We start from the raw sequence: 24,489 nt of genomic DNA on the forward strand, positions 1-24,489 counted from the left end.
CGAGCTGCCTAATGAGGCCGTTTGGATTTCCTGTTGTTCTGGCTTCCCAAGACCCTTAAAGGGCCAGCATCGCTCTAGGAGCGTGCCGGGTGGGACATCAAGCGCTCTGGTGAGGGCGAGCACAGAGGGGCTATCCCTAGGCTTGGCCTGAATGCCAAGGGCAGTGAGAGGGGCTGGTCCAGTACTTCCCGGCCGCCCTCATGCCCTCCAAGAGGACCTGCTCAGAAGTGCCCGCAGCGGAAGCAGGAGCTTCAGAACTGTGTAGCCTGGCCAGAGCATGTGATTGGGGGGAGGGGGAGGCAAGGAGGCCAGGGCTGAGGAAGAAAGGCTGGTGATGTCACCAGTGCCCAGACTGTGAGAACCACTGCAGCACCAGGCAGGAGGGAAACGCCGTGACGTCCTGTTCCCCCCTCACCCTGGAAAATAAACACTTGTTGTCTGAGTGGCCAGCGCCACTTCCGAAGGGGCAGGCTGGCCGGGCTAGAGGCTCAGAAACGGGCCTGAGCCCAGCTTTGAGCAAAGGCCTTTGCCCAAGATGCATGCAGAAAGGCCTGTGGGTCAGGCTGCCCCTAACTCAGCCCCTCTACAGCACAGCACCCAAACGGGGCTTACCGGGTGCATTCACCCCCTCTGCACCTTAGGGCTCATCTTTGCACGTGAAGGAGCTGAGAACAGCTAGGGATGCCAGGGAACCCCCTTCCACACTTGCCGGGGGCTGCAGAGGGACCGGCGGGGCCGGTGTGGGTGGGGGGCATCTGCCTCCTGAGTCTCCCTTGGATGTGAGTCACAGCCTAGGCTCTAGGACCTGTCCTAGGTGCCCCTCAGGCTGCCCCGAACTGTGGGTCCCCTGGGCCCCAGGAGGCCTGGCCTGCAGCGCCCTCCCCCACAGACGGGGTGACAACATTGTTGTTCTTATACGGGGCCTTCCGCCTGGAGTTCCGGCTCCGCTAAATGGTGGGAATGAGGGTCCCAGGGACAAAGCCAGCCTGATTCCCGCAGCCACCTCAGAATGGACGGAATCCCCATTGTGTGCGGGCGCCCTGTGCCCGCCCTCCCCTTGCCCGCGCCGGACATGCCAACAAACAGCTCATTGAGCCCGGGGGAGGGGCGCAGGAGACAACAATGTCCCCCAGCGGGCCAGGGCAGTGAGCTCAGCTGGGGGTGGGGGCTGCCATGGAGGCCGGAGGGCGATGATCTCAGCCTGGGGAGGGCCGGCCTGTGAGACAGGCTGACCCTGGCCTGGCCGCCCCGGTGAGGCTGAGAAGGGATGACGGGGCTGGCCTCGCCCTTGCTGCCCCACCCCCTGGGCCGAGCTGGGAACTGACCGGCGCTTCTCACGCTTAAACTGCCCCCGCCGAGGGCACCCAACAGGCGTAGCAGGGGGGCCCGCAGGGCCCAGCAAGCCACCCCAGACCCGAGAGGCTGGTGGACCCTCCCTCTAGCGGTGCCAATTCAGAAGCCCCTCGGCAAGGCCCAAACAGAGCTCTCCCACACCACCAGCCCACACTGGACACAGCAGGACTTTTGGATCAAGAAGTGAATGCACTTTTCACACCCAGAACCATCTAAAGAGCAGGCAACAGCCAGAAGAGGGAGGGAGGGTCCTATCTCCGGAGGTATTCAAGCACTTGGCTATAGAATATGGGGTTGGTCTAGGTGCCCTTGAGCGCTCACCTCACCCTGAGTTTCTAGGTGTTAAGACCCCAGCTCATTCCCTTGAGATACCTCTGGATTCCCTTTGTGGGTTTCAGGCCCGAGGTTGGATGAACCTAGGCCTGATGCAATCCTTTATCCTCTTCCAGCCAGGCTGCTAGGCAGGGCCCCAAGACTCTGAGGGAAAGAGTAGGAACGTGGCGGGGTGGGGGGGGGGAGGGGTGTGGAGAGAGGTATGGCCAAAGCAGCCCCCACTCTCAGTATAGGAGCCAGGGAAGCCCTGAGGCTGGTCGTGTTTGCAGGGCTGTATCTGGAAAGCCAGGGGTGGAAGAAGAGAGTGGCTGCTGGCAAGGAAAATGTGGGGCCTGTCCCAGCAGGTCCTCAGGGGTCTGGCATTCTCAGGTGCCCAGCCATCTCAAGGACAGGACCCAGGCTTTGGTGTATACCTGGCCACCAGCCACAGATGCAGAAGGCTCCTAGTTGCCTCTGGCCCTCCCTCTGTACCTCCCTGCTCCAGACCACCCTGCACCCCACTGCCAGATGGCGGCTGAACACCCTCCTCGGCTCAAGAACCCACAGGTTCCCTAAAGCCCATCGATCAAGTCCGAATTCATCTGTCTGATGGGTCTCCATGCCCTACCTGTCTAACCTCACGTCCAGCCCTGCACATGCAAAGTCTGCTCCAGCTATACCTACTTCATTTCCACTCTGATCCTTTTCCTCTCTCCATTCCGCCTGGCAGGAATGTCCTCTCTTCTCTTTTTCTAAGTTCTGCTCCTTCCTCCAGGTCCAGTGCCTTCCCCTCACTCCCCACAAAGCCTCCCCCATCCCTCTCTGAACCCGGGCTCTGCAGATCATCACATTCCTTTTCATGACCCTCGATTTTACCTCCATGTCCCATTAGGAGCTGAATCGGATGTTTCTTTTGGCCTCACTGACCTTAGCCCAGTGCTAGGCACATGGTCGACCTCATTCACAACTGGTTGACTAAGGGACCAAACTCTGGATATGCATGTGGCCACACACACAGGCCCTGACCCAGGAAAACTAACCATGGGGGTGCACAGAGCCATGCCCCAAATGGAATGCATCTTTTGACTGTATTCTCTTCTTCTGATGGCAGTTTGATAGACTCACCCCAGGTCTCCCCAGCTTCCTTCCTACCTGGAGAAGGGTTCTGGTAATGGGGGTAAGGGATCAAACCTCTTAGGAGAGGAGGGGAAGCAAGAGACGGGGGAGTTGGCCACGGCCACAGGGCAACACAGGGATCTCAGTTGCAGAATGACACCAGCAATGGGAATGTTCATGATGCCCGAACAGCACTCATGAGAGTGGGGTGAATGGGCACAAAACCGGGTTGAAGCCTGTCTGTTTCTAAACTTACAGAGACAGCCGGGGCTGTTGCTGAAGCCCCTGGTGTTGGAAACCCTGAGTATTCATTTTTGCTCTGGAAATTCTCTGTGAGCTCCCAGACCTTAAATTAAGCCTGTCCCTTTGCTGCAAAGTTAGCGTTGGCTGGACAGCTCCGCAGGGCTTGTTCTGAGAGCAGTAACCAGAGGGCTGGGGGCAGGAGAGGCAAAGTGATAAGGACTCACAGTGGCCCAACACTGCCCAGAAACCCCTCGGGGCTGAGAGGAGGCCCAGGTCCTGGTGCCTCTCAGGCCTCTCTGGATTTCTTCCTTGGGGACGGTCTAGACCTAAGGAGAATCCTCTGGGTGGGAGGTTCTTTGCTAATCACAGGCAAGGCAAGTTACTCATTAGCAAGCATCAACCTGCAATTCTAATCAACTCCAGGGGAGAGTTCAACTTGGATTAACAACTGGAATACGTAGTGTAGACACTGTCACAGGAAGTTCTCCCATATGTCTAACCTAAATCCTTCCTGCCACAACTGAAGCCCATTTCCTCTCATTCTGACTGTGGTGGGAGAAGGAGACAGCCGGTCACCATTCTCTGCTTAAGACCCATCACCTACTTGACCATGGCAGTCAGATTCCTCCTCAGCCTTCCTCAGGGAACAGTAACCTGCCTGCTCAGGCAGCTATTCACAGAACTGGCACGTGTCCCCGGTTTCTTTCTCTGTGCATCAGAGTATTGAAGCACAGCACTTCCTGGTTCTGCCCTGACCCTTCCTCCCAGGGAGGCTGCAGGGGACCATGGCCCATCTGAGTAATCCCCACTCCCAGGTTCTGGGGCCGCAGAGAGGGAGAAGTGTGACCCCATCCGCTATCTCTTACTTGCTTCAAGTCCTGGGTGGCAGCTGGGATCAGAGATCAGAGGTTGTGTGGAGAAATGAGGACAGGTCAGAGTTTCTTCCAGGAGATGGGTTGTTCAGCGGAGGAAGGTGAAGTGCACGCAAGGACCCAGAGACATGCAGGGGCCAGGGGCAGTGCTGGGCCTGGATGCTAAAGGGAGGCCAGAGCCAGAAGAGGGGAGTGAAGGCTGAGCAGGCAGGTGGGGCTGGAGAGAGCTTCCCACCTGTCAGAGTTTACAGAGAAGAGAGGTTTCAGGGACAGGTGAGCTGTATGCTGGGGAGGGGACAAGAACAGAGGACAGTGGAGGCTAGCACAGTCAGGGCAGAGGATGAGTGGATGAGAAGGAAGAAAATCCTTGGGGTAGAGAAACCAGTCCAAGATGGAGGACTGAGGGGGTGCCTGAACCTTTAGTTTCAACTCAGGCTCCGCTCCCCCACCCCACCCTGTCCTTCAGTATGGCTGGCAGAAGGTTTTGTTTTGGCCCCATCGCTCTCAACAATGCCTTTGCCCTGTGCCCTCTGTTCTCTAGCCCTGCAAGCCATCTCAGAGTCCCCTCTGTCCTGAGAGACCGGGGCAGGAGGCAAGGGCAGGCTGAGCAAGGCCTGCAGCCTGAGGGTCTCCGCACAGAGGCCTCCCTGAGCCTTCTCTCCCTTCCCCTGGGCCTCCCTCCTCACTTGCTAGGGTGGGGACAGGAAGGAGCTAGGGAAGGGGAAGCCAGGGGCTCTGGGAAAGTTGCCGTGGAGGCTGCCCTAAACCCCGGACTCCTCTGTGGCTGGAAATACCCGCTGCGTGGCTCCTGGCCCTAGCTTTCCAGGTTTCCCCTGGGTTTGGCAAACGAAGCTGGGGAGGCTGCCGGGTCACCACCAATGAAGGCCCTTGCTTCCAGCCAGCAGGTCTCTACCCTGCCCCTCCACTCTCGCCTTCTTTCCTTCTAACCAGCACACAGGAGGCCTACGGAGCACTTCCTTCCTACACAGTTAAAAGAGGCTTCTCAGGTCAGGGGCCCTCAGCTGCTTCTCTCTTGGGCCCATGGTCTCTTCAGGCCAAAGCTGTTCTCACTGAGAGGAGAGGGCTCAGTCCACAGCAGCTGCCTCAGCCTCAGGCACCATCTGCCCCGGCCTTCTGAGAAGGTAAAGGCGACAGAGTATGGGGCTAGCCCAGGCCCTCAGGCTCCTGGGAGCCTGGCCGAGAGAAGGTGGGAAGCTCTCCTGATCTCATGAGAAGGCAGAGCAGGCACTCTGACTCATGTTTAATGGTCTCACCCACTTGGACATCCTTTCCTTGGGACATTTGGGTCATCAATCATGAGCCATAAGCCAGTGGACAGCCCAGCCCAGTCTGTGTGCCCTCTTGGTGACGTGGGGAAGGCTGAGACCCCTGAGCTGCCAGGAGCCTCAATGACCAGGGCAGTTCAGAAGTTGACTTCTCCTCCTACATGCCTCTGCTCTGAAACATCACCGTGAAGGAGGAAGGGTGCCAGCTTGAGACCTACATTTGACTCTGGCTGGAGGGTCATCTGGCCATGGGCAATTGGTTCTTCCAAACCATCTCTTATCCAAACCCATTGTCAAAGCTCCAGTCTTCTCCTTCCAGTTGAGAACCGTGTCACAGCCTCTTCCCACAAAAGGCCCTTCACAGGGCCTTTAACAGTGGAGGTTTTCCAGTGTCCATCTCCTTTCCATGCCCCACCTAGCTTTCCTCTCTTTGTTTCCACCCTCTGCTCCTTTGCCTCATTCTTTGTAACTGTTTGCCTTCAGCTCTCCTTTTTCCTTTCTTTCCTCCTGGAACTCATTTGCAAATGCATAATCAGTCACCCTCCCAGGTGGCTATCATTATTATCCCCATTGCACATATGAGAAAACTGAGGTGTAGAGCTATAGTTAAATTACAAGTCCAAGACCCTAGGGTTGGGAAGTGCCAAGAGCCAGGTTTATGTCATGCTTATTCACTCGACTCAAGCAGAGGGTGGGGAGAGGCCCCATTCCATCTCAACCCTCCCGGGCTGCCTCGCGGAGATTCTTCACAACTCAGTGGCTATCAGCGCCAATGCCCCAGGTGCTACCCCTTCCTCCTTCTCACAGGGGCTCTCACATCTTATCATCAGCCACTGCATTCTGTTCCCCCTGTGAAGCCCCCAAATGAGTCTTCAAGGCCACCACCAAGTCATCATCTTCCTCTCTCCTCCACCAGCCTCAGGCCTGTCCTATGGGGAACCCACTCTGTCCCGCGGGAAAGACCCAGAGCAGGCAGTTCCTTGTAAGGCCTCCAGAGAGAGGTGAACGCGGCCCGGCGGGGCGCCGCCTGCCGAGCGGGAATCCCGGCCCTAACCGCTGGCGCCCCTCGAGGGGAGGGGCGAGGGCGGAGGTGGTTCTGCGGCGGCATCTGTCCCAGGCGGGCGGGAAGCTGCTGCATTAAATTGTAAAATCGATTTATTGACCGGCAGGTGCGAGCAGCGGCAGATGGAGAGTAGCGCTGCTGGGGCGCATCTGCGGGGAGCGACGGCATCGATCCTGGCCCCCCTCCGAAACCTGTCGGTCCCTGGTCCTTTCACGTCGGCTCGCTCCCAACTGCAGGGCCAAGGTCCGCGAAGCTGTGGAGCCCGAGCGGCTAGGATAGCTCGCTGCGCGCCGCCCCCCTCCCCCGCCCGCCCTCGCCTGGCCTCAGGGCCCGGGCTGCGCCCCCACGGCTGCCAGGCCCTGCCAGCCCCACTGCCCCAGTTGGCATGCGGCGGGCCGGGCTGACGCGTGGCAGAGCCCTGCGGCAGATGAGGCACGCGCCGTCCTCATTTCAATGTGAATGGATCGAATGGAGCAGCCATGTGGCAGCAACAGTTTGCAAATCTCCCCGCCTTCTGTGCAGCTCCCCGGCCGCCGCTCCCTGCACGTGGCCCCTTCCCCGCAGCGACCGCAGCGGCGCCCCTCAAGGCTTAAGCGCCCCGCCCTAGCCAGGCTAGCTCCCCCTCCCTTGGCCTGCCCGGCGGGCGCTGTAGCCCGGCCCCTATCGCGCTCCTACCTGGGTGCAGTTCGTCCCGCGGAGAACGCTGTCCCGGGGGTCGGGGTGCAAAATAGCGCTGGAGGCCGGGAAGATGCGACGGCAGCCCTGGGGAGGGCGCGTAGGCTACGAAGTGGGGGAGGGGCCCCGAGGCTCTGCTCGGCCCGAGTCGCACCCTAATCACCAGGGGTCAGCTCGGGTGCAAGGCTGAGAGACAACCTTTGCGCCTCCGGGCCCCAGGTGCGGGTTCTGCCTGCTGGGGGGCTGTATGCAGCGGCCAAACGGAGAGGACGGCCGGAGCCGAAGGCCCCTGGGGCGGAGGCTGTGGGCCTGCCTGAAGCCAGGCCTCGACCCTGTGGCTCCAGACGCTGGGCAGTGTTGCGGGTGCTCGTGGGGATGAGGATCTGTGGACCATCAGAGGGCCCACAGTCAGTCCGGGGAAGCCCAGGTTGGTGGGACCTTGCAATCATGCCCCCTCTCCAGGGCGTGGCCGAGCGTCTGCGGAGGCGTAGGTTCATCAGACGTCCACGTGGGTCCAATCCCACTGTGATTTGCGGCCTCTGATAGCCTCACAGCCTCATGTTCCTGGGGGCCCCCAGGACACGTGTTGGGTCTTTCCTTCCACAAGTCACGAGTGGGAGAAAAGTGGAGGAGCCCCAGTTGTGGAGCCTCCGCATTTCTATTCCCTGCCTGCAAAGCGACCCTCTCCTGCTCAGCAAATGTGGGCAAAGCTGGACCCCAGAGGGTTGGAGCGCTAGTGGGTAGTCAGGGCCAAGACTCTACTCCTAGAGTCTTAGGGGAGTAAATGAACTTCTGGGACAGCACCGTATAGCAAATAGGTGCTTCAGGAATGCCTTTTGATGGTGAAGAGAATTTAACCCTTTCCCCCTACAGGTCAGAGGATTTCTATCTCTGGGATCCCTTTCAAGAATTCTTGACTCTGAGGGTAATGATGATACTTTTGTTTGGTCCTTGACTGTTTGCAAAGTGCTTTTGGGCACATCAGTCCGGATGTGTGTGAGGGATAGAGTGTTCCAGATCTACCAATACTGAACGAAATGTCTCCTGTGGGACTGGATGTCTCCCTTGAGGGTCAGGCAAGAGCCAGATCCAGAAAAGGAGCGAGTTTTTTATGAACTCCCAGGCCAGGATTTGGGGGTGGAAGCGGACATACCTAGGTAGGGCTGGATGCCAGCTCAGAGGAAAGCGAGGGGCACTCTTTGGCACCCTAGGCAGGACTAAGGGATCCGTAGAGAATGGGCAGAGAACCCACTGGTCAGGATCGCTGGGAGGCAAGTCCTGGGCTCCTCCTCCCTCGGGCCTGGGGACTCCGCCTGTCCATAACCTACATTAACTCTGGAGCGCAGCCTGGGCCCATCTGCCGGCCCCCGCCCCACCTCGGTTCCCCACGCCAACCCGTTCGCGCCAGATGGTGGCTGGGAGGGGTGGCCGTGCGTGGGGGACCCCGGAGCCCGTCTCCTCACCTCACCCCTCCCCCAACCCACGCTCCCAACCTCTTGTTTCTCATGCTTCTCCCTCAATCCTTCACCACCACCAAGTTAAAAAAAAAAAAAAATCAGACCATGCTCGGCCTAGGCAGCTGTTGGGCTCCGAGCCGTGCCCCCCGCCCCCCGCAAGACTCCCCCGGGCCCGCGCCGCGTCCCTGCTCCCCCCAGCGCCGATCTTATCGCCCGACGACAGCCATCGCTGTGCGGGCGGGCTGACAGCTGAAGCCACAAGGCCCCCGCCGCCCTCAGCGTCGCGGAGAGAGACCGCTCCTCTGCACCCCCCGACACTGAGAGAAGCCGGCCCTCCCCGGTCTAAAGCCTCCGGGGATCACGCCGGTTCCGGGAAAGCAGCTGCACTGCCGCCGCTCGGAGAAGTGGGGCCACCCGGGGGAGCCGAGAAGGCGAGACGGGTGAAGCCGCCTGAAACCCATACGAGTCCGCGCGCTTCCAGTTCCACCCTACATTTTGCCCTATGAGGAGAGGACCCGGGTCTGCCCGGCCTCAGCACCTGGACTCTCTGGTGGCTCGAGCCAACTCTGCAGTCAGGAGAGTTCCTCCCTGCTCCAACGGAGCGACAGGACGCGGGCCGAGGCTTGAGGCTGTTGGGGGGTGAAGGTGGGCTCTGGAGCTGAGGCTAAACCCAGGTGAGGAGAGGCGCTGAAGGCGGGGCCAGACCCTTATTACCATACAGCTGAGGACGCGCCCCCCTTCTTCTACCTCGGGGACCACGCCCTCCTACCCCCAGCACGGGTACCACGCGTCTGGGGACTGGCACGCGCGGAGCCCAGGCGGGAGGCAGAAGGGAGGAGGCACGCGCTGGACACGCCCCCCATAACTGGGGAGGGAGATGCCCACCAGGTGGAGGGGCCGAGCCCCCGAGTCTTAGATGCTTGGTCCTTCGCCTAGCACGGAGTGGCCACAGAGAGGTTAATGCGTCCTCTGGCTTCCCTGCTGCGCTCGGGGGGGGGGCGGGGGGGTGGACGCTCACAGGTTGGGGGCCGACGACGCCAGGGCTCCCGAAGTTCCGGGAAGGTGAAGGAGACTGGAGTCCTTTAGCACTGGTTTCGCTTTCTGAGCTTAAGTTCTTTTTACCTTCTCCAGGGCTGCAGGTAATTAACGCCGGCCGTGGTCACACCGCCGACGGGGACTCCCCCGTGTCTCCGCCCCCACGACCATCCGGGAACCACTCGCTCACCTCCCGCCCCATTCCCCCTGGCCCTCCCCCTGTCCTCCCACTGCCGGGGTCTCGGCCTGTATCCACGCGATTGCGGAGAACTGGTCACCTCGGCACGCGCTGAGCTGGGGGACCCAGGGGCTGAGAGCGGCACAGAGGGGCGGGGACCTGTGCCTGACTGGCTGGCTGGGAGGGGGGAAGGCGGGGGCGGAGGCCCCCTCCGGGCGGTGCTGGGGCTGTAGCAGCTAGAGGCCCGAGGGGAGGGGAGAGTGACCACGAGTCTGAGTGACAGGCGGGTGAAGAGAGGAGCCAATATATATAAGGAAAGCTCCCAAGAGCGCAGGTTTCAGTAGCGGCGCTGAGCGCAGGCTGGGAACGCGAGGCCAAGAGCTGCAGCTCAAGCCGCCTCAGTGCAGTGTACCCGGACACTAGCCTGCTTACAGCCCCAGGATTAGTCCGAGGACACGTCCTCAGCGCGGCCGCCACCCAGCCGCCCTCACCTGGATTACCTACCGTGGCAGTTGGAGCGGAGCTAGCGAGAAGGAGAGGCGGGAGGAAAACCCCGAGCGGAGCCTGGCTTTTCAGGGACCCCTCTGGCGGTTGGACGCGCGGGAACGGTTCACAACCGGCGGGTGCAGAGAGCGACGCCCCAGGGAATGGCAGCCGCAACCCGTAGCGCCTCTGGCTGGGCGCTACTGCTGCTGGTGGCACTTTGGCAGGAGGTAACATCCCGCGCCCCCTCCGCCCCCTCCCACCGTGCCCTGGGCCTGAGCCCCTGGCGTCCACCGAGCTGACCGCTCTCCTTCTTCCTTCCCTCGGTCCCTGTGCAATAGCGCGCGGCCGGCTCTGGAGTCTTCCAGCTGCAGCTGCAGGAGTTTGCCAACGAGCGCGGCGTACTCGCCAGCGGGCGGCCGTGCGAACCCGGCTGCCGGACCTTCTTCCGCGTCTGCCTTAAGCACTTCCAGGCGGTCTTCTCACCCGGGCCCTGCACCTTCGGCAGCGTCTCCACGCCTGTGCTGGGCACCAACTCCTTCGCCGTCGGCGACGACAGTAGCGGCGGGGGACGCAACCCTCTCCAACTGCCCTTCAATTTCACCTGGCCGGTGAGCACAGCCTGGGCGCCCGGGGAGGTCACGAAAGCCGAGAGAAGGGGTTTCCCTGGGACCAAAGCCTTCTCCCTAGATTGCCTCGCTCCCCTCCAATAAAAGGGGGGCACTCTCTTCTGATCCTTCTTTCCGACTCTCTCCTGGGACCTCACCCTCCTGTACGCTCTCACCAGTCTCTCTCTTCCCCGTTCTACGCTCCATCTTCTCCCAGCGCTAGGGATACGATTTTCATCACCTACAGCCCCGGGGCGTGCTCCATCTCAGAAAGACTCCCGCGTACATTCCCTCATCCCTCAACTCTCCTCCTACCCGGGGTTGTCTCGCCTTCCTAGCTCGCGCTCGATGCTGAGTGCAGACCCGTTACATAGACCCGGGCGCAGTAACTGTATCCTGCAATTAGATTAATTAAACCGGCTGCCGAAAGGCACCCCCACCATCCCCTGTTCATCTCGCTCTCTCTGTCTTTACCCGCCCCCTCCTTTCCGTTCCCAGGGTACCTTCTCACTCATCATTGAAGCTTGGCACGCGCCAGGAGACGACCTGCGGCCAGGTGAGTAGCTCGCTCCGCGGCCACAGGGGGGCGACACGGCGCAGCGCCGAAAGAGTTAATCTGTAATAGGCGGGGGAAGTGCGGGGTGGGGGCGTGGGGCGCAGGACGCTTAGCTAGGCCGGGAGCTGCGGCCCGCGCTGGACGCTCGGATTCCGCCCGCTGCCTGGACTCTGAGCACAATTGCGTTTCCTGCGGGTTATTTTTGGCGTGGGAACGCGGGGAGCACGGCGGTGAGAAAGGCCGAAGCTGCCAGCGCCGCTGACGGGCCCCTTCCTGTATTTTACACCTTTCTCGAATTCCGCTCCTTTGGAAAGGGAATAATGGCTTTGGGATGTTGTTCTGACACAGAGGAAAAGGATATTTCAGCAGCACAACAATTCTCACTTTGCAAAGGAAAAAGAAAAGCATTACCCATCTCTGAGGGCAGAACCCCTGAATGGGCACCAGAGGACCCCTTGCTCCCAGGGTCCTCAAAGGCCTGGAGAGCTTTTCTTTTTCTTTTTTCTCCCCCCCCACCCTGCATTTTGACCTCTTTTCCTCTTTCCCCTGCCTATCTGCCTCCAGAACATTGGGATATCTTAACATCCTTCTATTGTCCCCTTTTTGAATGGTATCAGGCCCTCTGCACATGCACACACAGAGCAGCTAAGCAGTGGGACACTTGGGTTCCTCTGGCCTGCGTTTGCTGGCAGGTGGGGTCATCTGGACAACTGGTTTGATCCAGCAGTTGCTGGCACTCTTGGGGACTGGCTGCCCTTCCTTGACCTGGCCCTCTGCCCCTTCAGAGGCCTTGCCACCAGACGCGCTCATCAGCAAGATCACCATCCAGGGCTCCCTAGCTGTGGGCCAGAACTGGTTACCGGATGAGCAGACCAGCCCTCTCACAAGGCTGCGCTACTCTTACCGGGTCATCTGCAGTGACAACTACTATGGGGACAGCTGCTCACGGCTATGCAAGAAGCGCAATGACCACTTCGGCCACTACGTGTGCCAGCCAGATGGCAGCCTGTCCTGCCTGCCCGGCTGGACTGGGGAGTACTGCGAACAGCGTAAGCAGCCAAGCTCCCACCTGCCTGGAGGGGGGTCCCCGGAACAAACACAGTGGCATCTTTTCGGCTGCAGCCTGCCTCCCTTGGAGAGCGGGTCTGGGCTGTCCACTAACTGGGCCTCAGTAACAGCTGGGGATGCTTAGGATGGGCTTGGACTCTGCCCTCCCTCTTCTCAGTGCTCCTCCCCATGGTGCTAAAGCCCACAAAGACCCCATAATTGCATTCCATCCAGCCTGGATTCTCCTTCCCTGTGCCATCATTTCTCTTTAAGACATCCATGGCTCCTCTGGGAAGCCAGGAGTGGGAAGTGAGCCCAGGAGAGCTGGGGGGCACCCCCAGGGCCAGGAGAGGGAGAGTGGGACTTCAGAGTCATTGTCATCCCACCCTCACCCAGTGCCGCCTTCTCTCCTCAGCTGTCTGTCTCTCGGGCTGTCATGAACAGAATGGCTACTGCAGCAAGCCAGCAGAGTGCATGTGAGTAGTGGACAGGAAGCGGTGACGGGGGGAGCCGTCCCCTGTCCAGGCCCTCACCTCACCCTCAGCTTCTCTTTTGTTCTACAGCTGCCGCCCAGGCTGGCAGGGCCGCCTGTGCAACGAATGCATCCCCCACAACGGCTGTCGCCATGGCACCTGCAGCACCCCCTGGCAATGCACTTGTGATGAGGGGTGGGGAGGCCTATTCTGTGACCAAGGTGAGTCAGGGCAAAGAGAGGGGACGGAGAGCTGGGCAGGGCATGGGAACAGAGTTGTCACCTGGACCCTTCCTACTCGATGACTGCTGAGTCGGCTTTCCCATTATCCTTCAAGGAGCTTGGGACTGTAAGGATCTTAACAACTGGCTTAGAACGAGATGGTGGGTCCTTCTTCCTTAGGTGCTGGGGAGGAAGGGTGGCTGGAGAAGCCAGGAGGGTGACAAGTTGGCAGCCTGAAGGTTGCACTCATAAATTCCAGCAAGGCCAGAGAGAGGGATGCCGGGCTCAGTTCCTCTTTCTACCTTGTAGTTACCTATTAACCCCCTAAGTGTTTGCTTACCTACCAGAGCTGTTTGAGCAGCTCTCCCCTAAACAGCTGTCTGGTGGGGTGTGCCCACTGGCTGCCCTGAGGCTGTGGGTGAGCTGGGCCTCTGGGCGGAGTGACATCTAACCGCCTTCTCGGTGGGGCAGAAACGGCCTCCCTTGTTTCCCCCAGTAGCACTTGCCAGGCAGCTGCCCAAGCCCACACTGTCTTCCTGGTGTTCAGGGGGCTGGTCACTCTTCTGGCTGCACTGGGGTCTGCCAGCCCCAATGATGGGGGAGGGGGCCTTTTTTCCTTCATCCTCATAGCCAGCTGCAGCACGTGCCTCCCATTTTCAGGGTCAAATGGGGTGGCTGCTGCCATGGAGACACCAGCATAGGCCTGGGTAGGGTGGGCAGGACGCTTGCCAGGATAGAAAGGACTTGCCTGGGCCCTGACTTGCTGGCAACAAGGGGCTTGGAATTCAGCCCCTGTATTCTTCGTATGTGTGTGTGTGTGTCACTTTCTACCCCACTGCAATCCCCCCAAACACACACACACACACACACACACACACACACACACACACACACACACACACACACACACACACACACACACACACACACACACACACACACACACACACACACACACCTGGTTCCTGCCCTCTCTCTTTCCTCTCCCCACATTTGCTCCCAGGTGACACAGTCATATACTCATCTTATTCAAACAGAGCCCTTACAGTCCCTGTATTTGCTCTGTCTGGTTTTCCCTCCCTGTCCTTCCCAAATAAGAAAACAAATACTTATATTTCAAAATACCCTCGTAACGCATTTCGCTTTAAAAAACGCCTGGCAACCACTTATCGTGGCTCTCGCCTCCCCTCTACTCTTTCCACCTGTTAAAATTGTAGCCCGTTTCCAGGTTTACCTCAGCTGCCCCTCCTCCACGAGGCCTTTTCTGACTTCCTCTTCAACATGTGGTCTTGCTGTGCCTCCTCTTTTTACCTTTATTCTCCCCTGGCTGCAGTGCTTGTGAGCTTACCTTTGGGCAGTTAACTGTGTCCAACTGTGTTTTTTCAACTTTGATTGATGGTACGCCTCAGATGTGGTTCTAGGTGCTTCAATATACCCGATTTCACTGGGGGAAGAGGAAGGGTATTTGGGCCCGGAAGACTTTGAGTTGAACCCTCTGGGCCAAACAAGGACAGTGAACTTGCACCGCCAGGAGCCTGGAGGTTGGGACCACTCTTTGGCTCTGCTCAGCCGGTCGGTTCCTGTCTCCGCAGATCTCAACTACTGCACCCATCATTCCCCGTGCAAGAATGGGGCGACGTGCTCCAACAGTGGGCAGCGGAGCTATACCTGCACCTGTCGCCCAGGCTACACTGGCGTGGACTGTGAGCTGGAGCTCAGCGAGTGTGACAGCAACCCCTGTCGCAATGGAGGCAGCTGTAAGGTGAGGCCTAGGCCAATGCAGGAAGGCAGAGTTCTGGCCAGGCGACGCCCAGGCATCCCCTCCCCAGGCGGCCAGTGGATGTGTACCCATGGGCAGGCATTGTGGGCAGGTGGGGCCTAGCCCCCCCGCCAGGAATCCCTGCCCCCAAGGGTCTGACTTTGGCCCCTTTCTGCTCTCTTTCCAGGACCAGGAGGACAGCTACCGCTGCCTGTGTCCCCCGGGCTACTATGGCCTGCACTGCGAACACAGCACCTTGAGTTGTGCCGACTCTCCCTGCTTCAATGGGGGCTCCTGTCGGGAGCGCAACCAGGGGACCAGCTATGCCTGTGAATGTCCCCCCAACTTCACTGGCTCCAACTGTGAGAAGAAAGTGGACAGGTGTACCAGCAATCCGTGTGCCAATGGTGCGTCCTGTTGCCTTGCTAACCTGGTGGACTGGCCCTAGGGCCAAGAGAACTTTCTGGTGAGGGAGGGTCAAGAGAGGGGAGAGGCCTTGTCTGTCACTCTGGGCAGGCTGAGACGGATCCCCATCTGCTCCGGATGGTGAAGAGCTTGCTTGATCATCTGGGTGGCTTTGGAAGAGGAGCAGGTTAGCAGTGGGTGCAGGCCTTTGGAAATGGAGCAGTATGCACCCTGCCTGGCTTCCATTCCTATTCCCATGTCCTGACCTGGCTGGGGCAGCCTCTGACCCTCCCCAGGAAGTCCTGGGCTAGAGAGAGGGACCTTGGAGGCCTCATGTCCCTCCTTGAAAGAGGCTAGCACGGTGAGGGCCCTGCTCCTGGAGGCCTCACCTCTCCCCACAGCTACAGTGAGCCTGGCACAGCATAAGGCGTCTGGAATGTTCAGCATTTTGGGGGGCACCAAGCATGTTGGTTATCTTTGTCTCCTTGGCCTTCTGGTGACCCTCTGTGAGGCAGGCAGACAGCACCGTGCAGGAGAGAAGCCTTAGGAGCTGCGGAGGGATTGGAAGGGCTGAGATGGAATCTGCTCTCTGGCTAATCACTTAGTTAACTCCCCGGAGCCAGTTTCTTCATCACTGAATGGGAAAATATAGAACCCGTCCTCTGTCTTTCATGTTGTGAAGGTTAAATGAAACAATAATAGATCTATCTGAGCATTTACTGTACACCAGGCATGTGCTCCTGCCTTCACGCATCACCTTACCTAACCTTCAGAGATCTCCTATAGAGGAGATAGCATTCTACTCCAATTTAACAAATGAGGAAATGAGGCTAGAAATAAAATAAAGCAACGGGTGCCAAATCCCCAGCTAGAGAGAGACAGCTGCGATTCAAACCCAAGCATACCTGTTCGATTCTACTGTAAAGCTCTGTAAGATGCTGGTAGTTCTTATACACGAGCCCACTGAGGCGTAGAGGACCAGGCTCACCCTCAACTGCAGGTCTCCTGACTCTTTGTGCAGAGCTCTCTGTAGTGGGATCTGTGAATGCTGGCCGAGTTCCTGGATGACCTTGGTTCCTGGGATGGGGCACCCTCTGCACCGGGGGGTGGGAGTGGGGTGGGGTCCAAGGAGGTTGCTGACTTGTGGCCCATGTGTACCCACAGGGGGCCAGTGCCTGAACCGAGGTCCGAACCGCATGTGCCGCTGCCGTCCTGGATTCACAGGCGCCCACTGTGAAATCCACATCAGCGACTGTGCTCGCAGCCCTTGTGTCCACGGCGGCACTTGCCGCAACCTGGAGAACGGGTTCACGTGCACCTGCCCTGCTGGCTTCTCTGGCCGGCGCTGCGAGGTGCGGATGCCCACCGACGCCTGTGCCTCGGGACCCTGCTTCAACGGGGCCACCTGCTACGCCAGCCTCCCCCCGGACAACTTCGTCTGCAACTGCCCCTACGGCTTTGTGGGCAGCCGCTGCGAGTTCCCCATGAGCATGCCCCCCAGCTTCCCCTGGGTGGCCGTCTCCCTGGGCGTGGGACTGGTGGTGCTGCTGGTGCTACTGTGCATGGTGGCAGTGGCGGTGCGGCAGCTGCGGCTCAGGCGGCCTGACGACGGCAGCAGGGAGGCCATGAACAACCTGTCGGACTTCCAGAAGGACAACCTGATCCCCGCCGCCCAGCTCAAGAACACAAACCAGAAGAAGGAGCTGGAAGTGGACTGTGGCCTGGACAAGTCCAACTGTGGCAAACAACAGAACCACACATTGGACTATAATCTGGCCCCAGGACCCCTGGGGCGGGGGATCCTGCCCGGGAAGTATCCCCACAGTGACAAGAGCTTAGGGGAGAAGGCGCCACTGCGGATACACAGGTGAGCGGCACCCAGAGGCCCAGGGCTCACCAGGGACCCCCTCACGGTACTGCCTGGGCTCCCCCAGGACAGGTGGGAGCTTTTAAGCAAACAGGGGGCTCTTGCTGCTGACAGGAGGATGCTCCAACAAGATTTCTGCCAGGCTCCCTTTGTCCCTCCTTCCCATTCACTCATTCATTCATTCACAAATGTCAAGTGTCCACACTGTGTCACTTGTGACCCCCATCTTCCCACGGCATGGCTTGCCTCCGGTGGCAAACTGGCCTTTTCCAGGCCTGAGACCCTCTGGGAAGGTTGGGGTCCTGTGGCTCTCTTAAGGCCTGTAGCTAACTGCCTGCCAGGCTAGCACTGGGCATCCCTAGTCCCCGTGTCTTCTCCCAGAGTCACCTCTGCCAGTTCCCTTTGGCTCTCTGGGGTCCAGGTTAGCGCCCCACCTCCCCCCAGCCCTCTCTTCATCTCTCCCTCACCGGCCTGTCTTGTGTTCCCTCAGTGAAAGGCCAGAGTGTCGGATATCAGCGATATGCTCCCCCAGGGACTCCATGTACCAGTCTGTGTGTTTGATATCAGAAGAGAGGAACGAATGTGTCATTGCCACAGAGGTGAGTGCTAGGCTGTCCTTCCCTTCTAGCATGTTCCCTCCTGCCTTTAGGGGGTGAGAAAGTGGTCCAGTTACTCTTGACCTTAGGGGCCGCTCCTGAAGGGTGGGTCGGAACCCCTCCTTGGCAGGCTGGGTTCAGTGGCTCTCGGATCCCTGCTGGCCTCGCTGCCACAGAGGGTGTGAAACAGGAGCCGTGGTGGTGAGCCAGCCCCGTCTCTTCCTGCTGTGTTAGTGCTGGGCTGGGCGGCCATGGCACCCGGCCAGCTCCCAGGCGCTGCTTCCCAGCTGCTGGTGGGTGAGGGTGGTTGCCTTGTGCCCCTCCTGCCCCTTGCTCACTGGCTTCCTTCACTGGCCCACCTCATGAGCACTGTCTTCCAGGCATGTGTATGTGTTGGGGCAGAAGACTGGGAGGGCTTTCCCACCTCCTCTTCACCCCACCTGCCTCACTGGCTTCTCTCAGGGAGTCCCAGGGCAGCCATGGAGGGAGTGCTTGTACCCCAGGGTAACCCACTTTCGTGCTCTCCACATGCTCCCCAGGTATAAGGCAGGAGCCTCCCCAGGACATCCCAGCTTCGCCCCAGCAGCTGGACCTTCCTTCTGCATTGTTTACATTGCATCCTGGATGGGACATTTTTTAATATGCAACGTGCTGCTCTCAGGAGGAAGAGGGAATGGCATGAACTGGACAGACTGTGAACTTGCCAAGAGATGCAGTACCCTTCCACATCTTTGGGTGTCTGTCTGGCATCAGATTGGCAGCCACGCCAGCCAGGGGAACAGAGGAGAGGGGAGGTGCCACTTGGACCCGCCCTGCCAGCAGTGGCCTTCAGAGGGCTCCTTTGGGGCTCTGGCCTATTTTCCAGAGAGAGTGGCAGTGGCCCCGTGGGGCCCGGAGCTGCTGTGGCCTCCACTGGCATCTGTGTTTCCAAAAGTGCCTTGGACCAGGCTCCATGGCGACAGCTGGGTCCAAATCAGAGAGGAGAGAGGAGGCCAGTAAGGGCAGGGCCGTCTGTGGGCCAGGAAACCATCTGGTTCAGCTCTTGGCAGGAGTGTCCCTGCAGGTGAGGTGAGCGCCCCGAGAGGAGCGGGAGAAGCATTTTCTGCCCGTGCGTCCAGCCGCTGCACGTGGGCCTCGCTCCTAACACCATCCCTGCCTCTCCCTGGCCCAGGCTCTCTGGGGAAGGATACTGGTAAGCCTTACCTGGCTTCCACAGCCTCTGGCCCTGGGTGCCTTGGGCTCCTGTGAGCAGATAGGTGGAGGGCCTGCCCCTCTTCCCAGCCAGAGGCAACAGGCCTAACTGGGGAGCTCAGGGCAGTGATGATGGAAATTCCAGTGAGGGAGAAATTGGGTGCTGTCGCCACCTAGGACCTTTCCTCCCTCAAGCCCATTCCCAAGGCCTCGAGCCTGGGCTCTGCCCACACCCACTACTGCCCCCAGACTACCCTTGAAGCCGATCTTCAGAAATCAATAATATGAGTTTTTATTTTGTTTGTTTTTTTTTTTTGTAGTTTATTTTGGAGTCTAGTATTTCGATAATTTAAGAATCAGAAGCACTGACCTTTCTACATTTTATAACATTATTTTGTATATAATGTGTATTTATAATATGGAACAGATGTGTACAGGAGTTTAGTATTTCTTGGGTCCTGTCTTTGTGATGGCAGAGTGGGAATCCTTCTGACTCCCCTTCTCATATTGCTGCCGGCTGCCCCCCACACCCCTGGCACCTGGGAGCACTTGGACTTGGCCTACTGTGCTCTAGGCCCTTGTCCTCTTCTAGTTCTTGGGGAACCTGGCCTCACCCATTTAGTCCCCAGCCTGGGCCAGCCTCCTCTGTCTTATGGCTTGAGGTTGGCTGCAGCCCCCCTTCCCCCTCATGCTCCCACCATTCCTTGGGGGTTATGCCCCCTTAACCTGAATCTATCCCGCTTTTCTCCCTTCAAGTCTGAAAAAGCTTACGGACACCCTAGTCAGCCTGGGGGATACAGGAATTTGGGGGAAGGAGACAAACCTGCCTGTTTTCCTCTTTTCAAAAGGATTCTCTTGTCAGAGAGCGGGGTCTCTGACCATGATGACATCTGGGCTCTTCCTCCTGCTATTGCAGGGTTTTAGAGGGACTGGCACCCTGCTCATTTTTAAGCCCCGGCAGGGCACTGGTCTTTGTGCCAGGGGGATCTGCCTCGGGTCTGTCCTCCTTGCAGCTGGGCAAGAGAGCTGGCTCTGGGCGCCTGGTCTGCCTGGAGCTGCTAGAGTTGACTGAAGACTGTAGAGAGGGGAGGAGGAAGAAGAGGGAGGCTTCCCTGAGCCCGGGTTTCTCTGGCTGAGGCACTACTGAGAGAGTTTCCAGTCTCTACTTCATGGCTAGCTTCCTCTAAGGCGTAAGATGGTCCCTAGGGTGCCACAGTCTTCTCTCTACAGTCACAAAAATACTCCATGGAGAACAAGTGATGAAAAAATGAGCCATCGACAGAAAGCTGAGCAGTGCTCCCAGCTCTCAGCCCATCCAGTAAAGCAAAACAGACCCAGCAGATGCCCCCAGTGGAGTCCAAGTATATGCAGCGCTACTTGCCTCCCTTTTCCTTTCTCCCTGACACATAGAGCATGTCCGCCCCTAATCTGGGTGCTTATGCCAGAGACAAGGGAGCAAGAGACCTAGGCTCATCCACACTCGCCCAAGTGCACACGTTCCACGCCTCACCCATTGCTCCCTGTTCCCCTCACTGCACACACAGGGTATCAAACAGGAAAGCATTCAGGGAACCGTTCCCACAGCCTGAGCCGGCAGCAGGGGGAAGAACAACACGACCTCACTCTTCCTGCCCAAAATGAAACAGGAAAGCAGCTCCCGGGCCCTGGGGGGCGGGGGAAACTGGGCTGGGACACGAAGGCGAGATGACGAGGCTCCCATGTGGGGGACAGGTAGGACACCCGCGGGCCTGCACGTCCACACCACCAGGCTGTGCTGGGCTACACAGGCTGCCAGCTCCTCAGAGAAGAGAGCTCTGGAGGGGAGCTGGCTGGCTAAACCCACTCACCGGCTCTGATACCATGCCAGCTTTCTGGGAAAAGAGGGGATCCCTTCATGGACTTGGTCTGGGCAGCTCCAACCCGTAGCTTGTGCCAGGTTCCACCTCTAGTGACATGCAAAAGCTGCGCCAGGCACTTGGGGTGTGAACAGGCCACAGTGGAAGCCCTTCTCTCTCCAGGATTTCCAGGTCACTCCCTGAGGGTCCAGCCCCTTCTCATAGGTAAGGTACCCAAGACTTTCCTGATGGAGTGTGCAGGTGTACAGGAGAGGTCCTAGGCTTGGCAGAAACAAGGCCAGATGATAGCTCTAGACTCACTGTGAAGTGCTCTCCCTGGCTTAGCAAATACCCATGTTTAATCTGCACTGGTATTTCATAAGACAATTCAGAGTACAGCAGTTCCTTAGCCTGGAAGCAGTGTCCTGTCTAAAGGACAAGTCTGACCCCACGGTGACCGCCAGGTCTGAGGACAGCTGCATTTCCAGAGCCCACTGGCTGGTAACCACCTGGATATCACTGTGGGGCGTCAGGCAGGGAGAGGCTGTGAAGAATGCCTTTATGCTGCTGGCTCAGCTAGCGGTCCCTCTCCGGCCTCAGGGCCAGACTGGTCAGGGGATAGAAGAAAAAGGACAGTGGTTCCTACCTCCCCCCATCCCGGGCTAGTTAAGGCCACTAGGTCACTAAACTCAGGTCGCGCGGACGCTCCACCTCTCACGGGGACCCACACGGCTCTCCCCTCCTTGACGCTTTCCCCGCCTCTCCCGCGGGTCCGCAGTTTGGCAACCCAGCCCTCCACCCCACGTGGCCCGCCGCATTCCGGGAAGGGATGGAAGTGATTCACTCAGCGAACTGTGAGTGTCCCTTCCCGGGGAGAGGATGCGCCTGGGCGGTCCCAGCGGCCTCCCTCAGGCGGCCGCGCCCTCCCTCGCGCCCAGGGCGCAAGGCACGGCCGGATCCCGGCGGGCCTGGAACCCCCAGCGGCGGCGGAAGAGGCAAGTGCGACGCGCTGGCCCGGGTCAGCCCTCCACCTGCCGTCGCCCCGGAGGTCCCGCGGCTCCCCGCCCCCCCCCCGCCCCCCCCCCCCCGCCGAGCTCTTTGTTACAGCCCGACTTCCTGTTTGCGGCCTCCCGACCCCGGCTCACTTCCCGGGCCGGGAAGCCGCCGAAGGCCGCGAGTTTCTCGGAGGCTCCGCGCCCGCTCGGCTCCTCCTCCTGCAGCCCCGAATCCCACCCTCGGCCTGGGAGCCCGCGCCGGGCCGCTGTCGCGGGAAGCCGGCGTAGCTGGCGGGACAGCGGGCGGGACCGCCCGGGCCCCGCTGCCCAGCACCAGGGGGCGCTGCGCGGCCGCGGGGCTGCTCCCGGACCGGGACCGCCGTCACCCCGCAAGGCACGGGGTCAGCCCTTCTTGGCCCTGGGGGCCACCGGGACGATTCGGAGAGGGAGCAGCCGGATGCGAGTTCAGTGATAGACTTTGTCGCGCAGAGCTCTCTCCGGCCCCCGGGCCCCTAAGCAGAGGGAGTATACTGGAGAAAGCTCAGAGCGATGCTTTCCCCTAAATATGTTAGAGGGTGTCCAGAGAAGCGGCCCATTACCAAACTCTGAGCTGTCGGTGCAACCAGCGCCCTCCCCACCTCGCGGTCCTCTGCGCCCTCTCATCCCAGCCCTCACCTTGAATGGAAGGGAACCGGGTTTCAGTTGGGAGGCTGAAGCTCCCTTCCAGCACCACCTCTCATTGCTAGGTGACCTGGGACAATTCCATCCATTTCTTCATTCTTTTCGCACTGATTGAGCACCTTTTATTATGTCAGGCATTGGCGATGAAACATGGTCTCTGCCCAAGGAAGCTGGCCGTCTAGTTAATTATCTTTAACCTCTCAGAGGATCATAATACTTCTTGCATATTACTATGAGGTTGAAATGAGTTAGTGTATGAAAAACAGTTTGTGAGCAACGAGTCCCCCCCACAGGTTGTTTAATCCTTATATTTATGCCAGCAAACCACTTTCAGGAGCTTTCACAGTCCAGCTCACAAGATGGGGGTGGGCTAGAGAGGAGCTTGGAGTCTGGCCGGATAGTCCCAGCAGTAGCCCTAGGACCAAGAAGGCAGCTGAGATGCCGGCTTGCCTCCACCCTTTCTTCTCTTTGTGTCCCTGTCTTTAAGGAGCACCACTTGTCTAGGTCAACCTCCTCTGATGTGGGGAGTAGTGGAAGGGAGACCCAGGCTGTGGGAAGTGACAGCAGGACCTCAAGTCCTCAAGAGTCCCCATCCCCTTGGGGGATCTGCCACAAGTGGCTTTTGGCCCTAGTGGGCTCAGCACGTTCCCTTTATCCCCAAAGACCCTCTCAGGCCATGATGCAGGGTCCAAGAAAAGCCAGCTGAGGCTACAGTCAGACACAGGGTAACTAGCATCTCAGGAGTCTGGATTTAGCAACAGGTCGGCTCTGGGCCCAAGGCTGTCCTGTGTCATGGCACCCCCTGCAGGGCAGAGCCAAAGCCCTGCCAGGCATGGCCAGCTGTCTATCTCCAGTGATCCCTCCTCCTGACTCAGGTTGGAGGCAAAGAAGGCCCTGGGGGTAGGCAGACAGGTGCATGCCACTGCACCTGTCGGAGGATTGTTTTCCCTTTCCCACAGGGGCAGATGTCTGGGCCAGGCCCGTCCTACTATGCCTGGACTGTTCAGTTTCACCTCCACCAGTGACTCCCTTCACTCAGGGCGTCCTCTTCTAACTCTCTGATAAAAGAGATCCAAAAGGTTCTGGGATCTGCCCATTTGCAGTAGGCCCCCGGGGGTGGTGTCCTAGCTGCTGTCATTTAAGGGGCTTTACCTCCTTGGCTCTCAGAGTCTGCCTCCACAGTCAGGCCCATTTTGTGCAGTCATACTTCTCCACGTGGGCTGTTTTTCTAGGTTCTCTTCTAAAGCCAGGTCCTACCACACTCCAGCATTTCTGTGGGGTCTGATGTTCGACTTTGACTCCATGGGTCTCCCCTCTGTGCAGCCCTGTCACTCCACTGAAGTGCCCCCCACTGCAGTTCTCAGCCCTGAGCCAGCCACTTCCTGCCCCCACCGACTACGCCTTTCTTTCTCCCTGGAATTGGGAGAGGGGCCCCACCATCCCAATGCTCTGTTGGAGCCCTGGCCCCTCGCCTTCCAGGACCAGGCCTGAGGTCAGGGCGCCCTATCAGCTGTGTCTTCCTCCCTCCTTGGCAACTAGAAATGGGCAAGGAGCCAGATTTTCCCACTATCCCATGCACCCCTCTGCCAGGACGTGAGTGAACCCTTACGGCCCCTGCTTTTGTGGGCAGGGGACCAAGTAGTCTTCCCCCGCTTGGCTCTGGATTCAGTTGGTATAACCAGCAGAGCAGCTGTCTTCTCTTCTCTCCCTCTTCTGAGGTGGACTGTATCAAGGCATTCAGCTACTCCTTCCCATACTTTTGCCAGAGCATTGGTGAGACCTATGTCCCTTTTGCACATGGGCCAAGGACCTGAGGATACATTTATTTCTCAGTGGTTTGCAGGAGATATAGCTCCTCATAGATGGGGATTGTTTTATTTGTTTGTTTGTTTATTTTACCAATCCCCCCAAGCATACAAAGAAAATCCCTCTCTTTGCTCAAGCAACTCTTCTATTAATAGTGTGCTCGGATTTCTTTACACTAACAATGAAATATCAGAAAGGGAAAGTTAAAAAAAATCCTCTTTAAAATTGTGTCCAAAAAATAGCTAGGAATTGAACTTCCCTGGTGGTGCAGTGGTTAAGAATCCACCTGCCAACGCAGGGGATACAGGTTCGAGCCCTGGTCTGGGAAGATCCCACATGCCACAGAACAACTAAGCCCGTGCGCCACAACTAGCTG

General features: G+C 58.8%; 1 protein-coding gene across 1 annotated transcript; it reads left to right on the forward strand.

Moving 5' to 3' along the window:
• The first annotated feature begins 9,844 nt into the window (after positions 1–9,844).
• DLL4 (delta like canonical Notch ligand 4) lies at positions 9,845–19,230 on the forward strand. The gene is made up of 11 exons (XM_060147484.1): positions 9,845–10,303; positions 10,415–10,684; positions 11,180–11,237; positions 12,023–12,286; positions 12,700–12,760; positions 12,848–12,978; positions 14,571–14,740; positions 14,925–15,144; positions 16,307–17,009; positions 17,500–17,608; positions 18,145–19,230. The coding sequence occupies exons 1-11, from the start codon at positions 10,238–10,240 to the stop codon at positions 18,148–18,150; spliced, it is 2,058 nt and encodes a 685-aa protein (XP_060003467.1). The 5' UTR covers positions 9,845–10,237; the 3' UTR covers positions 18,151–19,230.
• The last annotated feature ends 5,259 nt before the right edge of the window (positions 19,231–24,489 follow it).

This window comes from Lagenorhynchus albirostris, chromosome 1 (genome assembly GCF_949774975.1).
Source record: "Lagenorhynchus albirostris chromosome 1, mLagAlb1.1, whole genome shotgun sequence".
Classification (NCBI taxonomy): Eukaryota; Metazoa; Chordata; class Mammalia; order Artiodactyla; family Delphinidae; genus Lagenorhynchus; species Lagenorhynchus albirostris.